At 52.3% G+C, this 21,764-nt stretch overlaps 1 protein-coding gene across 1 annotated transcript in view; it reads right to left on the bottom strand.

Annotated features, from left to right (window-relative positions):
- Positions 1–21,764, bottom strand: part of IGDCC4 (immunoglobulin superfamily DCC subclass member 4) — a 37,953-nt gene that overhangs the window by 7,414 nt on the left and 8,775 nt on the right. Inside the window, exons 2-14 of the mRNA XM_023655262.2 lie at positions 20,611–20,961; positions 19,781–19,922; positions 13,458–13,594; positions 11,967–12,107; positions 9,026–9,181; positions 7,799–8,212; positions 7,102–7,266; positions 6,425–6,562; positions 5,361–5,531; positions 4,112–4,348; positions 3,872–3,973; positions 1,746–1,929; positions 984–1,111 (exon numbers count right to left, since the gene is read on the bottom strand). Coding sequence (XP_023511030.1) covers positions 984–1,111; positions 1,746–1,929; positions 3,872–3,973; positions 4,112–4,348; positions 5,361–5,531; positions 6,425–6,562; positions 7,102–7,266; positions 7,799–8,212; positions 9,026–9,181; positions 11,967–12,107; positions 13,458–13,594; positions 19,781–19,922; positions 20,611–20,961 — 2,466 coding nt within the window. The remainder of the gene's footprint in view (positions 1–983; positions 1,112–1,745; positions 1,930–3,871; positions 3,974–4,111; positions 4,349–5,360; positions 5,532–6,424; positions 6,563–7,101; positions 7,267–7,798; positions 8,213–9,025; positions 9,182–11,966; positions 12,108–13,457; positions 13,595–19,780; positions 19,923–20,610; positions 20,962–21,764) is intronic.

Below are 21,764 nucleotides of genomic sequence, written 5' to 3'. Positions count from 1 at the left end.
TGAGGCGGGGCAGGGGGAGCAAATGAGGAAGGGAGAGAAGGAGGGACACGTGGCGGCTGGTGAGTTGAGAAGGGACAGAGATTTGGGGGCTCAGGTCTTCAAGGCCCAACAGAGGGGGGATGGGGACCCAGGGCTCTAAGGTGGAACAGAGCCACAGCACCACAGGCTGCCAGAACCCTCTCTGACACTCAGTGACTCTCCGCTTCTCAGGCTCCAGTGTCCCCACCTGCAAAAGGAGAAAACATCCCCCCTCTGCAGTATGGTTGGTTGTGCTGGGGATGCAGTGTCACGAAGTCTCTTTTGAGAAAAGAGCAGGTCTCCCTCAACTCCATATGCAGCTTAAGACCATCATGACTGAGGTCATGGGTGGGTGGGAAATAATTTGTAAGCAGTTTTTTAAAAAGCAAATTCGTGAGAGTGGAGGGCCTCCACACCCCACCCACACACATGTTCCTATTTCAGATCCTGGGACAAAGGTCTTCTGTCGATGGGATGATCTTAGGGCCGGCAGGACCGAGGAGCCTCTGCTGTAAGAATAAAAGTTCATTTGCCTTGGAATGCCATTTCTAGAGGGTTCCAGAGTCACAGACTTGCCGAGAGAATGGTGCCATCCTCTCTTTTTACAGATGAGGACACGGAGGCCCTGGGTGGGGAAGGGACCTTCCCACGTCTCCCTGTGTGTCAGGGGCAGGATGGCGATCTGAATGCAGAATCCAGGATGCCTGTCTCCCTGACCTGGCCCCTCTTCACCAGCTCAGAGAGGTCTTGGCACAGCCTTTAAAAGAAGCTGCTCCTCTAAATCATATGTTATTACGTTTATGAGTAAATGGTTAAGACCAGCACAGGACTGGCCTATGTAAATGCAAAGGGAATGACAGACACTTGTGGGGTTCTGAGGGAGGTTTTAGAAAAGAGGGCTGCTGGGGCAAGAAGGAGTTGGGTAAAAGATGGGTTGGTGGCCAGAGGGCTGAGGGGCCACTCACGGTCAGGCAGGGTGGAGCGCTCTACCACGGAGCCAAAAGGCCCATCCATGTCCACGCCGTGGGACTGTATGGCAAACTCGTATTTGGTGAATGGCTTCAGCCCGCCAATGAGGATGTCTTCTCCAGAGCTGCCGAGGCAAGAAATGTGACTAGTGCTCTGAAGCACACCCTCCTAGCTGGGCAGGCCCCTCCAAATCTACTCCCCTACCCCTAGCCACAGCCTCAGGTTCTGCCCTGGGAAGGGAATCTGTTCCCTGCATGGGGGCCACTAACACCATCCAGAGGACCCACAGAGGGGTCTGGATGTACATTGCTCCCAGGGTATCGTGTCCAATCTCCAAGCCAGGTCTCCTCCTCTAGGAAACCTTCCTGGATTAATCCAAGCCATTCTCCACCCAAGGAACCATCTCTGATATACCTTTTCCTTGACTTCCTGTCTCCCCATCCAACTGGGGGCCCTGTCAGGACAACAGCTGGGCTGTCTCCTCCCCATTATATTTGGAGCCCTCTGAGGTTGCACAAGTAGGTCAGTCTGTCCTGCATCACGTTCCCCAGGGTTGAGTACAAGGCTCTGTTGTGAGTCAATGGTATGGGATGGAGTCCCCTTTTCCATCTGTCACAACAGGTCATCAGACCCCAATCTAACAGGTGAGCCATGAAACGTTCCTGAACCCCCAGGGTCCCTCTCCTCCTCCTCATCTGCTGCCTTCTTCCCCCTTTTCTGCTCTTCCTCCCCCTCACAGCGTTAGCCCCTCTCCCCACCTGGTGTAATAGGTGACCAGAGAGGCATTCCTGAGCCCCCAGGGGCTGAAGCGCACAGTGTAGTTGACAATCTTGACTGTTGTGAAGTCTGGCTTTTTCCACCGAAGCCAAATGGACGTGGAGCTGTTTGATTCCGCGTGGACGTGGGCAGGAGGCAGCGGCGGCCCCCTCTGGATGGGCAGGTCTGGAAGGTGAAAACTAGAGTGTGGGAAGGGAGGGAGGGTGCTCATCCCTAAATATGTATAGTGGTTTACAGTGCCCAGGCACTTCCTTTTACCCTCTCTCTTTTGATCTTGAGCTGGGTAGCATCATGCTTACTTTACAAATGAGGAAACTGAGGCTCCCAAGAATTTAAGTGATTTTTGCCAAGGTCATACATGTAGCAGACTGCGGAACACTAGTATGTAAGAATATAATAAAAAGAGGCAGCAAATCAGGGCAATTAAGAGCACAGATTCCGGGGCCAGGCTGCCTTGGTTCAAATTCCAGCTCTGCTACTTACTAGCTGTGTGACCATGGAGAAGACACTTAACCTCTCTTTGCCTCCATTCCCTATTCTGTCAGTGGGGCTGATAATAGTGCCTATCGCATAGAGTTGTTAGGAGAATTAAATTAGTTAACATTTGTAAAGTATATAAAAAAGTGTCCGGCATATTGTTGTGGATTGACTGTGTGTGTCCCCCCAAGATCATATGTTGAAATTTGAACATATGGTGGAGCCCTCATGAATGGGATGAGTGCCTGGTTTTGTCCATTCAGGCTGCTATGACAAAGTACCATACACAGGGTGGCTTATAAACAAAAAATTTATTTCTCACAGTTCTGGAGGCTGAAGGCTGAGATCAGGGTGCCAGCACAGTCAAGTTCTGGCGAGGGCCCTCCTCCGAGTTGCAGACTGCCCATTTCTCAATGTACGGTCAAGCGGCGGAGAGCAGAGAGACAGCAAGCTCTCTCAATCCTATAAGGGCACTAATCCCATTAATGAGGGCTACACCCTCATGACCTCATCTAATCCTAATGACCTCCTAAGACATCACATTGGAGGGTAGGGTTTCAACATATGAATTTCAGGGGGACACACACTTTCAGTCCATACCAGTGCCCTTAAAGAAGAGACCCCAGAGAGCGCTCCAGCCCTCCTTCTGCCATTTGGGGACACAGTGAGAAGATGGCCTATGGTCTATGAACCAGGAAGGGGCTCTCACCAGACACTAACTCTGGGGGCACTGTGATCTTGGGTTTCCCAGCCTCCAGAACTGTGAGAAATGAATGTTGGCTGTTTAAGCCCCCGAGTCTATGGTATTTTTGTTACAGCCGCCTGAACTGAGACATATATAGTAAGTACTATAGGATGATAAGTGTTTATTACAGAAACATTAAATAAAATAAACTCCGCGAGAACAGGTACCTCATTTGTGTTTTCATCACTAAATTCCCAGAACAGAGCTGGCATGTAGTAGACATTCAGTAAAAGATTTGCTGGAGGAACAAACTAGAGTTAAAACCCAGGTTCCTTGGCTCCTAGTTGAGTGCTCCTTCCACTAAACCACATGACTGAAAATCAGCCTGGAAAGTTAGGAGTGAGGAAGTGTCATGATGGGCAACTGAGGCATCCAGCACAGGGCCAGGAGGCAACAGATTGCAGTGGGAAGACTTCTGCTGGCAGCCAGGAGGCCTGGTTCTGGTCTAGGCTCCGTGTGACCTTGGACGAGTCTGGTTACCTCTCAGCCTCAGTTTCCTGGTGGGCCACATAGGGATACTCTCCCGGCCTAGAGGGGAGGGATAATCTGATAGACAGTGTGATACAGGTGGATGTGTTTTAGAAATTGTTTAAAGGTTAAACTTGGGGTCAGGAGTCACTGATCAACCATGAGGTTTCTCTCTGTCCAGTGCTTTCAAATTAGCACTGCTCACGCACAACGAAAATACAGTAGCAGGCCTAAAGACAGTGCACAAACTGGAGCTTCTTTCTATGACAGAGGCTGTCTGGAGCTAGAAGAGGACCCCTGAGCCTAGGAGAATGGGTTTGGGGGTGGCTGAGGCTACCAGATGGCCTGACCATCAGGGCCGACTCAGAGGAAAGGGAAAGGAAGCCACACATAGACCCCTCGACTGAGCCCCCTCACCTGGCGTGGGAGCCTTCTCCGTTTTGCCCTTCCACACTGCTGCATAGCCGTCCTCATGTTTGTTGAATGCCACAAGCTTCACCTCGTACAGCTGACCAGGGACTAGGGAAGGTCATGGGAGTCACTCACTGGCTAGAGGGATCTCTGAGGTCACTCTCTCATCCCCAGAGAGAATTCTAGCTCCAACTCCCACGTCCAGCTTGTCCAGTCCCCCAACGAAGCTCCCCCAGCCCACCTCACCTAGCTGGGTCAGCTCATACTGCTTCACCTTCTTCTTGAGCCGGACAGGCCCCACATCCCAAGCCTGGTCTCCACGGCCCCCTGGGGGGCTCTCACCATTGGCCTCTTCCTCGGCCCCCACCTCCCGCCAGTACAGTTTGTAGCCAGAGATCTGGGCGGGGTGAGGGGGTGGCTGCCACGACACGACCAGGGACTCCATCCTTGCCCGTACCTTCAACTCTGCAGGGGCAAAAGGGACTGGGGACAGAAGAGCGGGATGGGAAGAAGAAAGAGAATGGGGACCATGGAGGAAGAGGCCAGGGATGGGAGAGGGGGAAGAGGCGAGAGGAAGCAAAAAGCAGGAAGATGGCATTGAGTGAGAACCTTGCCAGCCTTCTCCCAGTGCATCACCCCTCAGCCACCATCCTAAGTGCCAGGCCTGGGTGGGGCCTAGAGGTGAACTCACTAGTCTACAAGCCCAGAGTGCTGAGAATGTAGGGATGTCTCCTGGGCATTTGCAAAGAGGTTAGCAAGGAGCACTGTGGGGCGGGGCTGACAGTACCTGGCACAGGGGAGGGGCCTATGATTCTCCTGAAGGAATGGATGCATGGATACTGGCAGGCAAGGGGGTAACAGGGGATGCTGAGGCCAGGAAGGAGGGATGGAACCATTGGAGTGAGGAGCCCTTCTTGGAGCTCAAGAGTGAAGAGGGCTTACTCTCTGTCAGTTCTGAGCACTTTGTACGTGTATTTTAACTTTATTCTCAGAACCCTAACAAATAACGAAAATACTATTACCTCTATTTTATACACAAGAATACCGAGGCTCAGAGAAGTTAGATAACTTGCCCAAAGTCACAGAGATAGTATGTGCACCAGGTTCTGTCTGCATTTAATCACTCTGCTACTGGGCCTCTCAACAAAACCAACAACAATCATAACTATGGAGGCAGCTACCATTTAACAAGTTCTTATTATGTACTAAACATCTTGTTTATAACGCCTCAGTAATCCTCACGCCAACGCCTCGCAGTAATGAAGACTTAGAGGAGTGAATGGTTTGTCCAAGCTCACATAGTGGCAGAAGGGTGAGCCCAGGTGCATCTGCAAGGCCACCCCTTCACCTCTACACCCCTCGTCCCTCACCTGTCAAGCAGGGGGAGCCGTGGAAGGACTCTGATGGAGGACGTGGTTGGGTCTGGGTTCCAAGAGCACACATACACCCACACAGTCATGTATACCGCCCTGTCCTGTCCCCTCCAACCCCGTACCGTGGCTCTGGTTGTGCATACTGGGCGTTCTGTGTTGCATCCACTGGGAGGGGGCCCCATAGCCAGCCCCTGTGCCAGCCGAAATCCGCACTCGATACACCTTGTTGGGCTGAAGCGAGTCCAGTGTAAGCTGTGTCTCATTCCCTGGCACCTCGGTGGAGAAAATCTGATCTGCTGGGACAGAAAAGACTGGCTGCTGGATGGCCACCTGAGGACCACGACCCTTAAACTCCCCTACACCAAATCTTCCACCTCAGATCCTGATTCCTCAGTGCCCATCAGAGCCTGAGGCCCTCTCAGCACTGACCCCTCGGTGTCTGGACAGACTCCATGGCTCCTGGGGTGACTCCTGGGCCTCCAACCCTGGCTGACACAGGCCATCAGCCTCGTCTCAGAGTGGGGAGAATCATGGCATGCTCTCCCCACTTCCCCATAAGCTGTCCGTGACCACCCCCACATACACCAGGGCGCAGGCACAAGGCGTTGGCTATGGAGACACGAGGCACCACCCACCTTCCAGAGCCCTTCCTCACCCTTCCCTCCCTCCTCACCCTCACCCTGGCCCCCAGGCCACTTGCCTTCTAACCCTTTATCCCTCTTAGACACCCTTCCCTAGATTACCAACACCTGCCCTAACATGCCTTCCCCAGTGCGCCATTTTCCCCAGTCCTACAAGCACAGCCTCTACCTCCCTATCCCTCATCTGCTTTTGAGCTGGAAGCCACCCCAGGGATGGCACAGGCTCACTGCCTCATTTCACAGATAAGGACACTGAGGAAGGGACTCACTGTGGAAGGATCACACACCGTGGCTGCAGAGGAGGTGGGGCTATCGCCCAGGCCTCCCTCTGTCTTGAGCTGGCCCTCTTCACCTTCCCTTTTCATCCCTGCCACCCCTCCCCCTAGTCCACACTCTCTTTTCAGGTTCACCTCTCCCTGCTCCACTGGGCTGCCTAATTTCCTCAGACTCCCCACCCCACTCTGCTCAGGACCCCAGCTGCTCTGACCCACCCTTCATATGGACAGTTCCCCAGCAGGTGGAGCCCACACCCTGCCCCCACTCACCTTCCCTTCCCAAACTGTACTCTATCTTGTACTTCACCACCTGCCCATTGCTCAGGCTGGGAGGCAGGGGCAGCCACGCCACCCTGATGTCCGAGGGGTTGGGGCTGGACAGGGAGAGCTGGGGTGCTGCGCTGGGGACTGAGACAGAAGAACATCAGCGTGAGCTCTGCTCCACCGACGTGGAAGGTGAGGCCCAGGAGCGGTCAGAGACTTGCCCAGGTCACACGGCAAGTCAGAAGTAGGCCCAGGATCTGAGGGAGGAAAGGGAGCCTCTCAGGGGAGCCCCAAGCTGGAGATGATGAGGGGACATCCCTCCTACCCTGAAAAAGGTTTGGGGCACAATCTTCCACATCCAGTGGGTTAATGTCACTGGCCCCTGCCTGACTGGATGGTACAGTTTTTGGAGAGAAGGGCCATAAGATTTAGGGAATCATGAGACCTGGGCTCAAGTCCCTGCTGTACTACTGACCTTGGGCAAGTCACTCTCATTTTCTGGGCCTCAGTTTTCCCAACTGTAAGTTGGGGAGAAGAACCCTTGTCCACTCCCTTATTGGGCACAAAAGATGACACAAGGCAGGTAAAAGTGCCTTAGCTTACGCTGGTAGAGAGAAGTGTGCAACCACCCCCAGGGAATTCTCTGGGTCCCAAGGTGCCCATTGCAGGTTCAGAGGCCTTACCATCATCCGGCGTGTGGACCAGCGCCGGGGTGGAGGTGCGGCTGGCCCCCAACTGGGAGTAGGCCACCACGTAGAACTCATAATCAGTGTTGGGTTCCAGGTCCCGAACCTGGAGCTCTGTGGTGTCATTGTTCACTGCAAACTGGTATTCCACGTTGTCCATGCCTGGGGCAGTGACACAGGGGACAAAGAGACTGTCACAGGGCCACCCCCAGGGGGTAACTAGCTAGAGGCTGACCAGGGAGCCCTCATATTGTTCTAGTCTCTGGAATAGTCTATTTATAGCTAAATCATCCCAGATCATCTGAGTTGGAGAGTATAAACTCTCTTGGCTTCTAGCCCCACTGTATTAATTCCTCCATTGGTTAGGAAGTTCTTTTTAGCGTCTAAGTGAAGTGACTCCTGCTGCAGTTATGAGCTGGCTTCAGGAATGCCCAGGCATCTTCCCTGGGAGGAGAAGCACCCTCTCTCTCCTCTCATAACCAACTACCGGCTGAGAGGGAAATGTGCCACACTCCACCCCTCTCACCAGTCCTAACCCCCATCTACGCGGGTCTCTCCTGAGGACTCCCACCTCATCCCATCTTAACCCCAAAGGTACCCACCAGGCAAACTTTCAGTCATCCAACATGTAGCCCCCTCACGGCGCCCCCACGTGGGCCTTTGCTGGGACATCTCGAGCCCCCAGCAGACGTACCCCGTGCCTTCTGGTAGTGCAGGGAGAAGCCGATGATCTGCTCGCTGTGCAGCTCTGGCCGCTCCCAGGCCACCAGCACCGCGGAGCTGCTCAGCGGCGTGGCCGTGACCCGGGTGGGGGCGCTGGGCAGCCCCTCGCGCACCACCACGGCCAGCGGTGCTGCGGCGCACGCCGTGCCCGCGCCATTCTCGGCCACGCACTGGTAGTAGCCGGCGTCCTGCAGGCCAATCTGCGTGATGACCAGGCTGCCGCCGCCGCCCTGCACCTTGACGCGCCCGTTGGGCCGCAGCGGCGCCCCGTCGTGCAGCCAGCGCAGCACGGGCCGCGGCTCTCCGGACGCGCGGCACACGAAGCGCGCCGTGCTGGCCCGCGTCCGCGACAGCGCCTCGGGCGCCTGCGAGATGGCAGGGGCCGCTGGGGGCGGGGAGGGGGACGCTGACCGCGCGCCCCCGCCCCCAGGGGCCCTCCCCCGCCCCTAAACGCCCTGACGCCCTGACGGACTCCCGCATCCCCTCCCCTCACTCTACTCTCTCCCTGACTCACCCCTCCCCCCAAACAGTGCGGCGGAGCTCCACCTCTTCTCCCGCAGTCACCCCAGTCCCACACTGACATTCTCTTCCTCTCCCCAGTGGTCCCCAGGCCTTCTCGGCCTTCCCCAAATACCCTCGCTCTTCCTGGATCTAACCCCAGTCCCTCATTGACCACCTCCTCTTCCCCTACCCTCCAGTGTCTCCCACACCTATCAGACTGAGCCCCCTCCACAGTTATGGCAGCCCTGAGCACCCCTGCCCCCAGTTTTCTTAGAACCACCCAGGCCACTCCACTATCTCCCCCAAGACCCTCAGTCTCACCCTTCCCTCCCTTACCTAGGTCCCCCCAGACCACCCCCTACCCCTCAATCACCCGAGCCAAGTCCTAGTCATCCCTCTTTTCTCTCTAATTCAACTCTCCCCACCCCGTCTGCCAAACTTTCTGCCACTTCTCCTCAATTACATAGTCTCTCCCCTCCAGTGCGCCCCCCCAATGTAGGACTCCTCCCCACGAGCTCGACCCCCCAGCGCTATCCTTTTTACATCCTCCAGGATCACCCCCTCAATTTCCTCTAACACACTGCCCACTTCCCCTCTCCCTGTTCTTCCCTTAGCTCCAGCTAACTCGCTCCGATCAGGTCGCCCCAACACCCACTCCTGGGGCCTCCGCCCCGCCTCTCCCGTCACCCCGCCTCACCCAGCACGCGGAGCTCCGCGGCGGCGGTGGCGAAGTCGCGCGTGCGGGGCTTGTTGGCGCGGCAGACATAGACGCCAGAGTGCCGGGGCTGCGCGCTGGCGATTAGTAGGTTGGTACGGCCCAGGACGATGACATCCGTGGAGATGGGCTTCCCGTCTGGGGAAGGAGAGGGAGAGCGCTGGAGGGGGTCACTGAGGACGCCCCTCCTTCCACTCTCCCGACCCAGGGGCCCCTCTACACCCGGGTTAAGACAACACAACAGTCCCTGGTTCTGTCAGTTCCTCCACGTGCTAGACCAGTGACTCTCTCTGAGCCCACCTGCCTCTGTCTGTAAAATGGGGAGATAGTCCCTAGCTGGAAGGGCTGCTATGAGGGTGGAACGAACAAGGTTTGTGAGAACGCCTTGCACAATGCAGGCACATATAGGTGCTCAGTCCACTAGCCAGTTATTACCATTACCATTATTATTAACTTCATTTCTCTCAAGAAGGACACACTCCTCTCGTATGGTCTTAGCCCAGTACCATGATGACGATATGGCTGGTGAGGTCTGACCAGAACCAAAACTTTGAATATGTGCTGAGACATGTTATCTTGATGTGAAATGAAAACCATTTTAAAAGCCCTTGCCTTATGGATGTGAACAGAAAACCCAGAGAAGAAATGCAAATGACTAAGAAACACACAAGGAGAGCGTTCAACTTCACGTAATCAAAGAAATGAATATCAAATCACAGATGTTAATTTTTCACCTATCAAATTGGGCATGTTTTTAAAAATAGTAAGTTGCAATGCTGGAGAAAGGGTACATGTTGATAGGACTATACAGGGGCCCCACCTAGACCTCGAAGCCAGGGAGTCCACTTGTGGTCACCTGTCCTGTGGAGATGTGAACAGGGCCAATCACCGGAATGCTAACTGTAATAGTGGACAACTGGGATGGACTTGAAAATTCAACAGTAGGAACTGGCAGATTACATTCAAATGAGGGAATATCATATAGTCATTAAAATTATCGTCTGAAAAAGTTTTAAAGATGGGGAAATGCTTACGATATACTGTTGAATGAAAATAGAACTTGGAACTGTAAACAGAGCATGCTCTCAATTTTGGGGAAAAATGTACATGTGCATTAAAAAATCTGGAAGAAAATACACTCATATGTTAACAATTTTAATCTCTGAGTGGTGGGATGTTTTCTGTTCTTGCTTTTCCCTAGTTTTCTACCATGAACACGTACAACTTTTGCAATCAGAAAACAAAGCAAAGCAAAAAGCCATGCCCTTTCCCTGTCTTAGTGGAGTAAGTTCTTACAAAAAGAACAGTGCCCGGGGGCAGGAATTAAGTTCTTTCCCAGCCTTTCTCTTTCCAGTCTCTGCCCAGGAGTGCTATTAGCCGAGTTTCTCCAAGTAAGTTGCTGGAACCACAGGTGTCAGGATCCTCTGGGACAGCAATTCTGAAATCCTCACTGTGCACACGAATCACAGAATTGCAGGGGACCTTGTTAAGATGCAGAGGCCTAGGGCAGGCCCTGGATTCTGCATTTCTATCTAGGTCCAGGAGGTAGGTCCAAAGACCACACTTTCAGTAGCAAGGACCTAGGGCATTTGTTAAGCATTAAGATTCCTGGGGCGTAACTCTCTAGGTGTGAAGGGAGGGAGTCTTCAGGTTAAACAGTCTCCCAGGGTCATTCTGATACAGGGTCAGGATTTGAGAAATATTGACTAAAACTACCAGGCAACACCACAGGCTTACCTCAATAACAGGAGGGGCCTGCTGGCCCCAGGATCCCCCTAACTGGGCAAGTGTCACAAGTCCAATGAGGTCGTGCAGGTCAGGGAGGCGCAAAGATACCAGCACTGTTCTATCTCATCAGCTTGGCGGGGGGTGCATGGTTGTTTGGTTTATTATTTTCCTTTAAACTCTATGTATTCATTATATACTCTTGAATATAAGATATAAACTTACAAAAAAGGAGGCAGTGTAGGGTAATAGACTGAGCCAGGGTAAAGAGAGCTGAGTTTGAGACTGACTTCTGCTATCAACTTGGGACAAGTCACTCCTTATAGATAAATGGAAACAAAAACAATCCTTGCTTTTCTTCCATACAGGACTGTAGGGAGTGATGCACTGGAAAGAGAACAGGCTCCAAAGTTCGGGTCCTGGCTTTCCACCTGCCTCCCTGAGCCGCAGTTTCCTCATCTGCCCACTGGGAATAATAGTTTTGGCCTCTACCCTCCTCAAAGGGCTCTTGGTAGCTCCAGCAGGAGAATGGCTGTGAGTGCTCAGGAGACTGCAAGGTGACATTCAGCCCAGTGCTCTCGTTACCCTTATAGCATCTCCTGTAATGCAGTCCCACTTGGCACTTATCACTTGCTCCTGATACCATCAAGCCTGTCTTCATGGGTGTGTGTTTGGTCTCCCTCAGCCAGACTGTGAGTTCCAAGGGCAGAGTCCCTGGCTCTCTCATCTGGGTATTTTATTCACTGTGTCCAGCAGGAAGCCAGCCACACAAGGGCAGCAGCACCCGGGGTGGACCAAGAGGTGGCTTTGTACTTAGACCGCAGTGGGGTCCTAGTTCTCCTTGACTCACTGGCTGTGTGGCACCTTTCCAGCTCTCATACACTCACTTGCAACACAGTTGTGAGGAATGGAAATAAGTAAGGTGGAGAACCTAGCCCAGTGACCACCCTAAGAAGGTCTCAACGACAATTTCGTGAGTGGCAGACTCAAAGTGTCTCATAAAGGAAACGTGCTACTCAGATTGATGATTAAGTTTGTCCAGGTTCTCCCTCCCACACTCAGCCATGGGAGAGGAGTTCCCGCCATACCAAAGGTCGGTGACCATGGAGTGGTCACGCTTATAGCTCCCTGACCTGGGGACATGTGAGATGCCACACCCCTCCTTTCCCATGCCCTCTGGTCCCCTCCTTCCACTTACCCTGTCGGACCCAGGACACGAAAGGGGTGGGGTCAGCCGAGGCCACACATTCCATCACCACACTCTGGCCAGACACCACGGTGGTGTTCTCGGGGGCTGCCACAATGACCACGTCCTGTCCCCTGGTGGATGCCAGGGACTCTGGAGAGAGAGCAGGCCAGCAGGCAGCCTTATCATTAGGCATCTTCACATGCAGTACACAGTCACCTGGTGAGGCAGGTGGGGCAGGGAGCGGCCAGGGTTCCACCTGATACGTGGAGTAAGCAGCCGCATGGTTCAGCAGAGCTGACTGGAACTCAGAGCTCTTTCTCTTGGATCAGGAGAGGAAAAACCTGGCCTCGGACACACCACCCCCCGTCTTCCCTGCCAAATCAAACCCACCCGCCAGACAGAGGACCGTCAGGGTCATGGGTAGTCTTGGAGTCTGGACTTGGAGTCAACAGTCATAGTTTCTAGTTCTGGCACTGCCATTAATGTGCTGTGTGACCTTAGGTAAATCCCTTCTCCAAAGGGCTTCAGGTTCCTGTGTGGAATAGGCACGGGGCGGGCTCCAGTTTCTGCCAGCTTGGCAGCTCCCTGAGCACAGATTTCCTGCGACATTCTCAGTGTGACCCTGGCCCCCTGGGTCAGCATGGTGAATACCTGATCTGTCCAGCAGGTGGAGGCAGAGACCCTGAGCACAGAAGGGAGAGCAGCTCAGGAGCTAAGTTAAGCCTCAGAGGACGGAGGGTGGGAGGGAAGGGTGGGGAGAGGAGGACAGGGATGGGAAGAGATGTTCAGAGGGGCAGGGGTGGGGGGAGATGCCATGGCAAAGGGAGGCAAGTGAGAGGCGCATGGGGGAGGCCTGAAGTAAGATCTGTTGGGCACCTGCTAGGTGCCAGGCACTTTCCACTCTTAATCTCAGCTATTCGCACGACCTCCCTGTGCTGGACATTTGATAATGAGCCCAGGGTCACACAGATGGTGAGTAGATAAGCCAGGATTCAGACCAGGCCTTTCCGACCCCAAAGCCTGTGCCCTTCCTTCTGCATCTCACTGGGGCAGGAGCCTCTGAGAGAAATGGAGAGGACAGGAGCACCAGACCTCAGGGAGCCAGATTCCCTGTGCACAGCAAGCAGCAAGGGGCGAAGCACAGCCCTCAGGGCACACAGAGGGGTGGGAACCAGGGCTTCAGGGCACTGATACCCTCCTCAGATGCCTCACCTCCCCACCCTTGTCCCCAGTCCTGGATGCTGATCCAACCCAAGGGAACACACAGCCTCCGCAGGAAGGGAACCTGACCGGGAGGGAGTCTTGGTTTCCAGCCCCGGCTCCTTCTCTGACTTGCTAGGTGGCACTGCCTTCCTTGGGCTTCATCGCCTCACTTCTCTGATGGGACTAATACCCTGTCACCTATTTGAAGGCAGGGCTTGGACCTCCTGAGGCCCTCCAAGCTCTGAGGTGGCAGACTCCAGAAACCTCCAGGTGTTCCCACCCAGCCAGACTCCTTACCTCTCCCGGCCACGCTGAGTAAGGCCTCCTGGCTGAAGCGCCGGCGGGCTGAGTTGGTGGCTACACAGCGGTAGGAGCCTGCGTCACTCTCCTGAACGTCCAGGATCTGGAGGACCCCGTTGGGAAGAGTAATGAGCCTTGGGAAAGGGGAGAGGGCACCTGTGAGGTGGGCAGGAGCTCCTCAGGGAGGGTGTCGTGCCCAAGCTGGCCCGCTCCAGCCTGAAATACCTACAGCATCTCACTTTCAAGCTTCACTCACTGTTTTAAAAATGCAAATTAAAACCATAAGATACCATTTTCACCTATCCCACTGGCAAAGGTGAAAAGGTTTAATAACACCCTATGTGGATGAGGGGACGGGGGCAAGGCACTCCTGTCTTGTCGGTGGCCCTGCCAATCAATACACCCTCTTTCAAGGGCAAGCTGGTGACATCTTAAAATCAAACCTGCCCGTGTCTTTTCACCCAGCAATGCCACTTGGAGAACTCTACCCCACAGATATTCTCATGCATGTACACAAATGTATGCTTAACGATGTTCACTCCAGCACTGACTGTAATAGCAAAAGGCTGGAAACAATCCCAGTCCATCTGCAGGCAAGAACTAGCTAACTCGGCGTGGCTACGTGCATACGATGGAATGCTAGGCAGCTGTTAAAAAGGAGGCAGCTCCATGTGTGCTGATGTAGGACAATCTCCAAAATGTGTACAGTGCAGAACAGTGTGTGGGGGGGACATGCACACTTTTATGCTTGCACTGAATGTCCCTGGTAATGGTGGTTGTCTCTGGGGAGGGGACCTGGGATCCTGGGAGCTGACAGTGGGAGAAGGCTTGCTTTTTATTAGACAGGCTTCTACACAGTTTGAATTTGTTCACCCCTGCCCGTATCACTTCCTCTGCCCCATGATGAAATCCATTTTATTCACACTATCTCATCTGACTCTCGAGAAACAAGCCCAAGAGATAGAAGGGATCACATCTTCATTTTATTGGTGACAAAACTAAGGCTCGGAGGGAGGATATTTTCCCGGGGCCTCACAGCTGGAGCAGAGTTAAAACTTGAACCCAGGTCTTCTGGTGCCAAATCCCATGTTCTTCCCACTTGCCTGTCTCAGCAGCCATTAGACGGCCGAGAACACCACTGAGAGGGATGTGGTCCCCAGCAAGCCCCAGTCAACACATACATTACTGAGGAGGGGCAGGATGGATGAGGGTGGTGTTCTCTGCCCTCTTGGTGAGAGGGTTGGAAATCAGCTCAGGTTAGAAAGGCTCAGAGACCTTGCTTGAGAGACAACACAGTCTGGGGCAGGGAAGTGTCCTTGGGGGCCGGGGTGGTAGGGAGCCAAGTGGGCTCTGGCCCAAGCAGGGGGTCAGCGGGTCCTCCTGAATCCTCCAACTGTGGTCCCTGCAGGGTCAGCTCCAGGTTGACAGTCTAGTTTCTCAACAGAGAAAACAGTGCTGGCCCCAGGATGTAGGCTGGGCCAAGGTCAGAGAGGGATAGGGCAGCTGTGCACTTGATGAAGATCCTTTGGCTCATGGGAACTGGGGTATGAGAAAATCTAAACACAGGAGAGGACTAGCTCAAGGGTGTTGGAGAGAATTCAGGCCTCAGGCCTGGGAACCTGCTGTTGGCCAAAGACTTAGAGCAAAAACGTAAACTTGCATCACTCCTCCCTCACCCCACAGGCAAAAGCACATCGGCCCCAGCACCCCACTCTCAGCTCCAACAGCTCCCGTGTCAGTGCAGGGGCCCGTGGGGGAGAAGCGACAAGGAGCAAAGGGTGCTGGAGGGGAACTCCTGGGCCAGGCCCCAGCGTACTGCCATGGAAAATCTGATGGGAAAGGACAAGCAGGACCCATCTGGGAAACAAGGCCCCCATCCCCATCCAGGTCTCCTCCACCTCCTGTACTCTGCACCCAAACCCCTGCCCCCTCCCCCAGTCTAGCTAGCTGACTATGCCTGCAGGGTTCCCGCCAGGAGCTGCCCACACTTCCTAACCCCAAAGGTTCTGTGTCTTTCCAGGGAAACTGTTCTAGGTGCCAAGAGCCAATACCTCCTTTGACAAGTCACATTTCCTTAATTATGTGTGTTGAAGGAAGGCAGGCAGGAAGGAGGGAAGGAGGGAAGGAAGGCAGGAAGGGAGGAAAGAATGGAGACCTTTCCTTGGATGTGGTGCTTTTGCTGCAGCCAACAGAAGCGAGATGGAACCACTTTTGGTGTTCATCTAAAATCTTTTCTGTTTTGTTAAAATGTGTTTTTAGAGGCTCTGTCCTTAGAACGATGTCCAAGATATATTGGTTAGTGGAAAAAAAAGTCACAAAACAATGTTTATGAAGCAATTCTATTTTTGGAAAGTAGATAAATGATATGTTAGGATATGCGCAGAAAAAGCCAAGGGTGGTAAAGCTCACGTCATTCGTGGAGGTTTTCTCTGGGAGTGGAGTTACTGGCACTCTTAATTCGTTGTGTTTAAAAAAAATTTTTTTTACAGTGAATATTTATTTGGAAATATAAAACTTTTAAAATTTTAAATTGAATGAAGCATGTGTCCTTGTACACTTTCTTTTGTGACTCCGGGCTGTAACGGAGAAGCAGCTGTGGCAATGTGGAGAGAAATGGGTCCAACATATGTGATTTCAGCAAGTGATAATCCCATGTCTGGGCCTCAGGTTTCTCATCTGAAAAATGGGTTAAATAATTCCTGTCCTGCCTACTTCACAACCCTTACCCTTTTAATGTGTTAGAAGCCCACATTAGATAATGGATATAAACACTATTTATGAATCACAAACTCTGAATACATGTTTACAATGGTATAAACTGTACACATATTTAAAGACTGGGAAGGAACACTCAAAAGAGTAATAGCTGTCTGTGTTCAGTTGGTAGGTGACTTTTTTTCCCTTTAAGTTGGTATATTTTATCATTTTAAAATTAATTCAAGTTTCAAATAAAACAAAATAGAATCATAGAGTGAAAAGCAACCTCTACCCAAAAGGAAGGGATCATTCCTTCTCCAAGCCTGAGCTCGAGCCTTCTGCTCCCACCCCAAAAGGCCACTTGGACCCAGGGATCCAAGAACGCAGAAGAAATGACACAGCTGCTCTGAATTTGCTGAGGGCCAAGGAGCACCCACCCTAAGCCCTTTAGAGATCCACCCAGGGAAAAGGGACACCAGCCGAGGGTCACATGAGGTTGACAGGCATGATGGATACCAGGAGATGGGTAGGGCAGAAGACTGGAGGAGGGAGCCTACGGTATTTAAGTCCATTCGCGCCATGTTTTTATAGTGTGAGTGAATGGTGATAACAAAATGATTTCAAGTGGATCCAGACACACATTTTTTATTCCAGTGGTTATGTATTCATTTTTATGGCTACCTTCTATTTACGGTAAGTGTTGCTGGTTTTCCATTTTGCTGCCCTAAGATAAGATTCCTTTTCAGTACATGTTAAAGTTACAAAAGAGAACGTTGATTTAAGGAAATGTATTAAGTAAGTGATTGTATAAATGGTTTAGGAATGGCCAAAATTAGGAATGGGGTTTGTGAATGCCTGGGACTCGGGGAATATTGCTCTCATTGATTACGGGTTCTCATGGAAGAAAAATGATCCCCTATCACTAGAAATTAGCATAAGTACCAGGGAATTGCCTCAATGTCTAGTCTTCACCATCAGTTCCAAAAATATGTACATATACCGTGAGAGAGTGTGTTTATTAACTGCACATGTGCACAGCCTACACCCAGGCATATGGTCTCCTTCCAACCACTGGGCTGAGTTTATGAATAGCATATTTGCACATGTACTATATCTGGGCACGTGTAAAAATACATACCTTGGGCAGAATCAAGTTGCTGTTTGAGACATTTCTTTATTCCTCCCACACAATGTGCTGGGACATGTGAGCCTGGCTTATTTATAGATGAGGATCACTTTTCAGAGGACCCGGGGCAAACACTCCAAGAACTCAAGAACTGGCAGCTCCAGCCTCTTGGGAGAGGCCTGTGGCTTCATGGAATGATGCCTGAACTAGCTGTTGGGAGGTGAGGTCTGAACTCACCTTTTGCTGAGAAACTTTGGGGAAGTAACTTCTCTGCTAAGTCACAGCTGGACCACCTGATCTCTAAGCCCATCTACAGCAGGAACTTCTACAGAGCCTGTAGCTTCCCCACCCCAACCACCAAATCACAAGAGGCTTATGTGTCATCCACACTGGGGCTCCAGTGTCCGACACTCTGGGCACTAGCTGTGTGACCTGGGGTGAGTTACTTCTGTCTCTGATCCTCAGTTCCCTCATTTAACAATCCAGATAATATCTGCCACAACCATACGTACAGACTGGGAAGGATGCTCCTCATGTGTTAAGTGAAGAAAAGTAAAAGTTGCAATATAATCCCATTTTTGTTTAGAGAAAAAGATGATTGAACAAAAAACCTAGTAGGTACAATATAATCCAAATTTTTAAAGGAAATATTTATAAACACATAGGGGGAAAAAATCCAGAGGATAGACATCAGAACTAACAGTGGTTTTACATGGGTGAAAGGATGATGAGTAACTTTTGCTTCTTTTTTGTTTATATGAATTTGGAAAATGGATCGACTAGGAATATAAACTAAAAGTAAATGGAGGAAAACATGAAAAATAAGAAACACCTACCTTGAAGGATAATGTGAAGGATTAAGTGAGAAAACATAGCTCTCATTAAGCGGTGCCTGTCGTGACCTCAATGCAGGCAGATTTTTCTGCTCTCTCCCACTCTCTCTGGGGGCTGCCAAGTGGGTTCTCACTTGGTTCTCACCAGCCACTCCCAGGGAGCACCCCTCGAACAGTGGTGAGAGGCCCCGCAGTTAGGAAGGCAGAGAACTTAAACTGTCTGTGCTGGAAAGGCTGGGTCAGCATCCTGAAGGCCCGCTCCCTGGAACGCTCGTCCATGGGATGCTCACAGGGCTGCTGCAAGAGCGGCTCTGGGCAAGGGAGTCCAGGAAGCCCTTGGTTAAACAAGTCTAACAGGCATTCAGTACAGGACTCATCAGGGCCTTGGCAACTCCAAGAGGGAGAGCTATAGGCAGTTTCCTGATCTGATTCAATCACAGAATACTTTTTTCAAGGAGCATCTTTAGGACTAATGTTCTGCAAAGAACACACTTTGGGAAACCATGATCTGATCCAACTCTTTCATTTTTTTTTTCCCCCTTTAATTTTATAGATGGGGAGAATGAAGTTGAGTGAGGAGCAACTTGCTGAGGACCAATGGGGCAAACCAAAAGTTAGCCAAAGTCCACAGGGTCCCTTAATGTCTTGACCTTTCATCCTTCTTCCCTCACGACTGTTGCAGGGATGTGTCCTGTGGCTTTTCCACCCAGAAGTCTCTCCTACACCTTCACCCCTTCCTAGACGTGGGCAGAAGTCAGAGGAGCTGGGACAACTGAACACACTCAAGATGGGTTAGTCCCAGGGCAGGGAGATGTGGAAACCAGCATTTCAGAACCCCACCTCCACCAGGAGGGAAGGAGAGAGCGAGCCGGTAACTCAGCTAGAGAGACACAGGGAGAGGATTGTAGGGTGGCTGGGAAAGGCCTCTGGAGTCGCATTTCCAAGATGTGAGAATCCACGGGGTGACAACCGAGCCACGAGACCAATTCAGAGACCATAAACGCAAAAGAGCCTTGCCCCATCTGGTCATGCGGTGTGCACATCTGAGCCACCCAGGAGGCCACCGTGGGGATCAAGTCCTGAGTGGAGCTGCGGCTTCTCTTCCACCCGACAAATGCTCCCCTGGGATTGTTCCGCCTACCCGCTGCCTTTATGGGGAGAGAGGGGGGTGAAGCAGGAAGGACCTCCACACCCCATCTATCAGATGCTGCACCTCACTGGGTGGGACTGACAGAGGAAGAGAAGTTACGCATGGAGGGTAGAAACTCCAGAGGATCTCTGCAAAGAGAAAACCTGAGCCAACAACGAACGTTCTGCCGATGCCTCGCCGGGTGGCCTTGGATAAAACATAGCTCCTTTCTGGACCGCAGTCGCCTTCGCAATAAAGCAAGGGGTTGGACTAGATATGCTCTGAAGGACTCTATCGCTACTCCCTACTCAAGCTCCACAGCTCGGTGGGTGGCTTTCCTCCCAAGGAGCAAAACCTTGCCCAACTTCTCTTTAGGACCAGAAATGAGCTGAGAGCCAGGTGGTGGTTGGCTCCTAGTCAATTTGGGCAAACGGGGCCACCCTGACTGTAAGAATCCCAGCTCCTGAGCACATCCCAGAGCCCTCTCTGGCCTGCCCACTGGGAGCCGCTCCCCACTCCCCTACAGGCCACTCACCGAGGCTCCTCAGGCACTGTCACCTGGTCCTTCTCCCAAGTAATGATGGGTGCTGGCAGCCCTTCAATGTGGCACTCAAATCGAGCTGTGCCGTTCTCCTCCACCGTCTGAGACTCCGGGTGCAGAGAGAAGCCTGCGAGTGCTGGGGATGAGGACAGTGAGACAGGGGCAGGGACACGAGAGAGAGAGGCCACAGCGAGCAGAGACAGTGAAACACACACACGGACACATGGACAGAGAAACACAGGGTAATAGAAACATGAGCAAATTCAGACCAACAGAGACACAGTAGAGAGGCAGCCAGAGGGTAAGAAGTGGTGATCGTTGGTCAGATGCTGCAGGCAGGGTGAATTCCAATGTCCCCCTGCCTGACATCACCCTGATGGTCCGACTACAGGGAGATGCACATTTCTTCTGGCCTGAAAATTATTTCGTGGTGGTCTGTGCCTCCTGAGAGCCCCCTGGGGGTGGGCTGGAGCATGGGTCATGAAGCCACACACTCCACCTGCTGTGAGGGTGGAGAGCTCCCTGAGGAGGCACCTTTGTGCCCCTGACCCTCTTTGGCAGGCTTCCTGGAGGAGAGCACAACTCTAGACTCTCAAACTCAAAGGAAAAGAAAAGGAGGAGGAACAGAGGAGTGGAGAAGAACAGGGACTACTGAGCAGTGAGGCAGATAACACCAGGAAGGGACTCGCTGAGCAGGACGGGAGGCAGGGAAAGGGGAGTGGGCTCAAGAGATAAGCCTTTGTGCAAGCAACTAACTGCAGATCCCACTTCCCACACCCAAGGTCTCGTGGGTCTCAGCTCAGCCCCCAGATGCTGGCACTTACTGGCAAGCTTGACCACCGCAGCCTGGCTGGCCACCACTCCTAGGGGGCCATGGGCCAGGCAGGAATAGCTTCCCTCGATGACTTCAGAGGCCCCAGGGGCTGCCTCATCACTGCCAGCGGGTGATAGCGGCTGGGACAGCCACAGGGAGCCATTGGGCAGCAGGCGCAGGTAGTCATACTCTGGCAGGACACCTCCATCCTTGCTCCACGTGACGCTGGTGGGGGGTCCGGCAGCGGCAGAACCCAGACTACAGTCCAGCAGCACGGCCTGCTCTGGGCCCAGGATCACCTGCAGTGGCCCTGCTCCACAGCTCAGCTCCACAGTCATCTCCGGGGGCAACGGCAGCTCCCCTGTGTAGAGGAGGGGGCACCAGGGCCATCAGTGTGTGTCCTCCCACCTCCCACCGACCCAAGCAACTGAGTCACCCAACCAGCGGCTGCGGCAAATCACGGAGAAAGTGGACTCATGGAAACACCTATGTCTGGATCCAGGCTCTGCCCCTTACTGTGATCTCGGGCAAACCACTGCACTTCTCCATGCCCATCTTCCTCGGCTGCTCAATTTCCTCATCCACAAAAAAAATCAGAGTTCATAGCAACATTATTCATATTAGGCAAAAAGTGGAAACAACCCAAATGCCCATCACCTGACGAATGGATAAGTATGTTCTCAGCCATCAAAAGGAATGGGGCACTAATTCATGCTACAATGTGGATGAACCTTGAAAACCTTATGCCATGTGCAAGGAGCCAGTCACAAAATGACACATATTGTATGACCTCATTTCTATGATATGTCCACAATAGACAAATCCACAGAGACAGAAAGTAGATTAATGGCTGCCAGGGACCGGGGAGAGGGAAGAATGAGGAGGGATGATTAACAGATATGAGGTTTCTTTCTTGGATGGTGAAAATTTTCTAGAATTAGATATTGGTAATGGTTGTACAACCTTGTGAAAATGCTAAAACCCACTGATTTGCACACTTTAAATGGTGGATTTGGTGGTATGTGAACTGCACCTCAATAAAAAAAGACATATGAATTCCTTCCTCATGGGGCTGTTACGACATTAAATGGGAGGATGTGTGGGAAAGGAGTATAGCACAGTGTCTGACCTGGCACAGAACGGGGCTCAGTAATGTCATTCCCA

Source organism: Equus caballus, chromosome 1, assembly GCF_041296265.1.
Source record: "Equus caballus isolate H_3958 breed thoroughbred chromosome 1, TB-T2T, whole genome shotgun sequence".
Taxonomy (NCBI): Eukaryota; Metazoa; Chordata; class Mammalia; order Perissodactyla; family Equidae; genus Equus; species Equus caballus.
The sequence above is the reverse complement of the archived record's forward strand: the minus strand, read 5'-3'. Positions and strand labels throughout refer to the sequence as shown.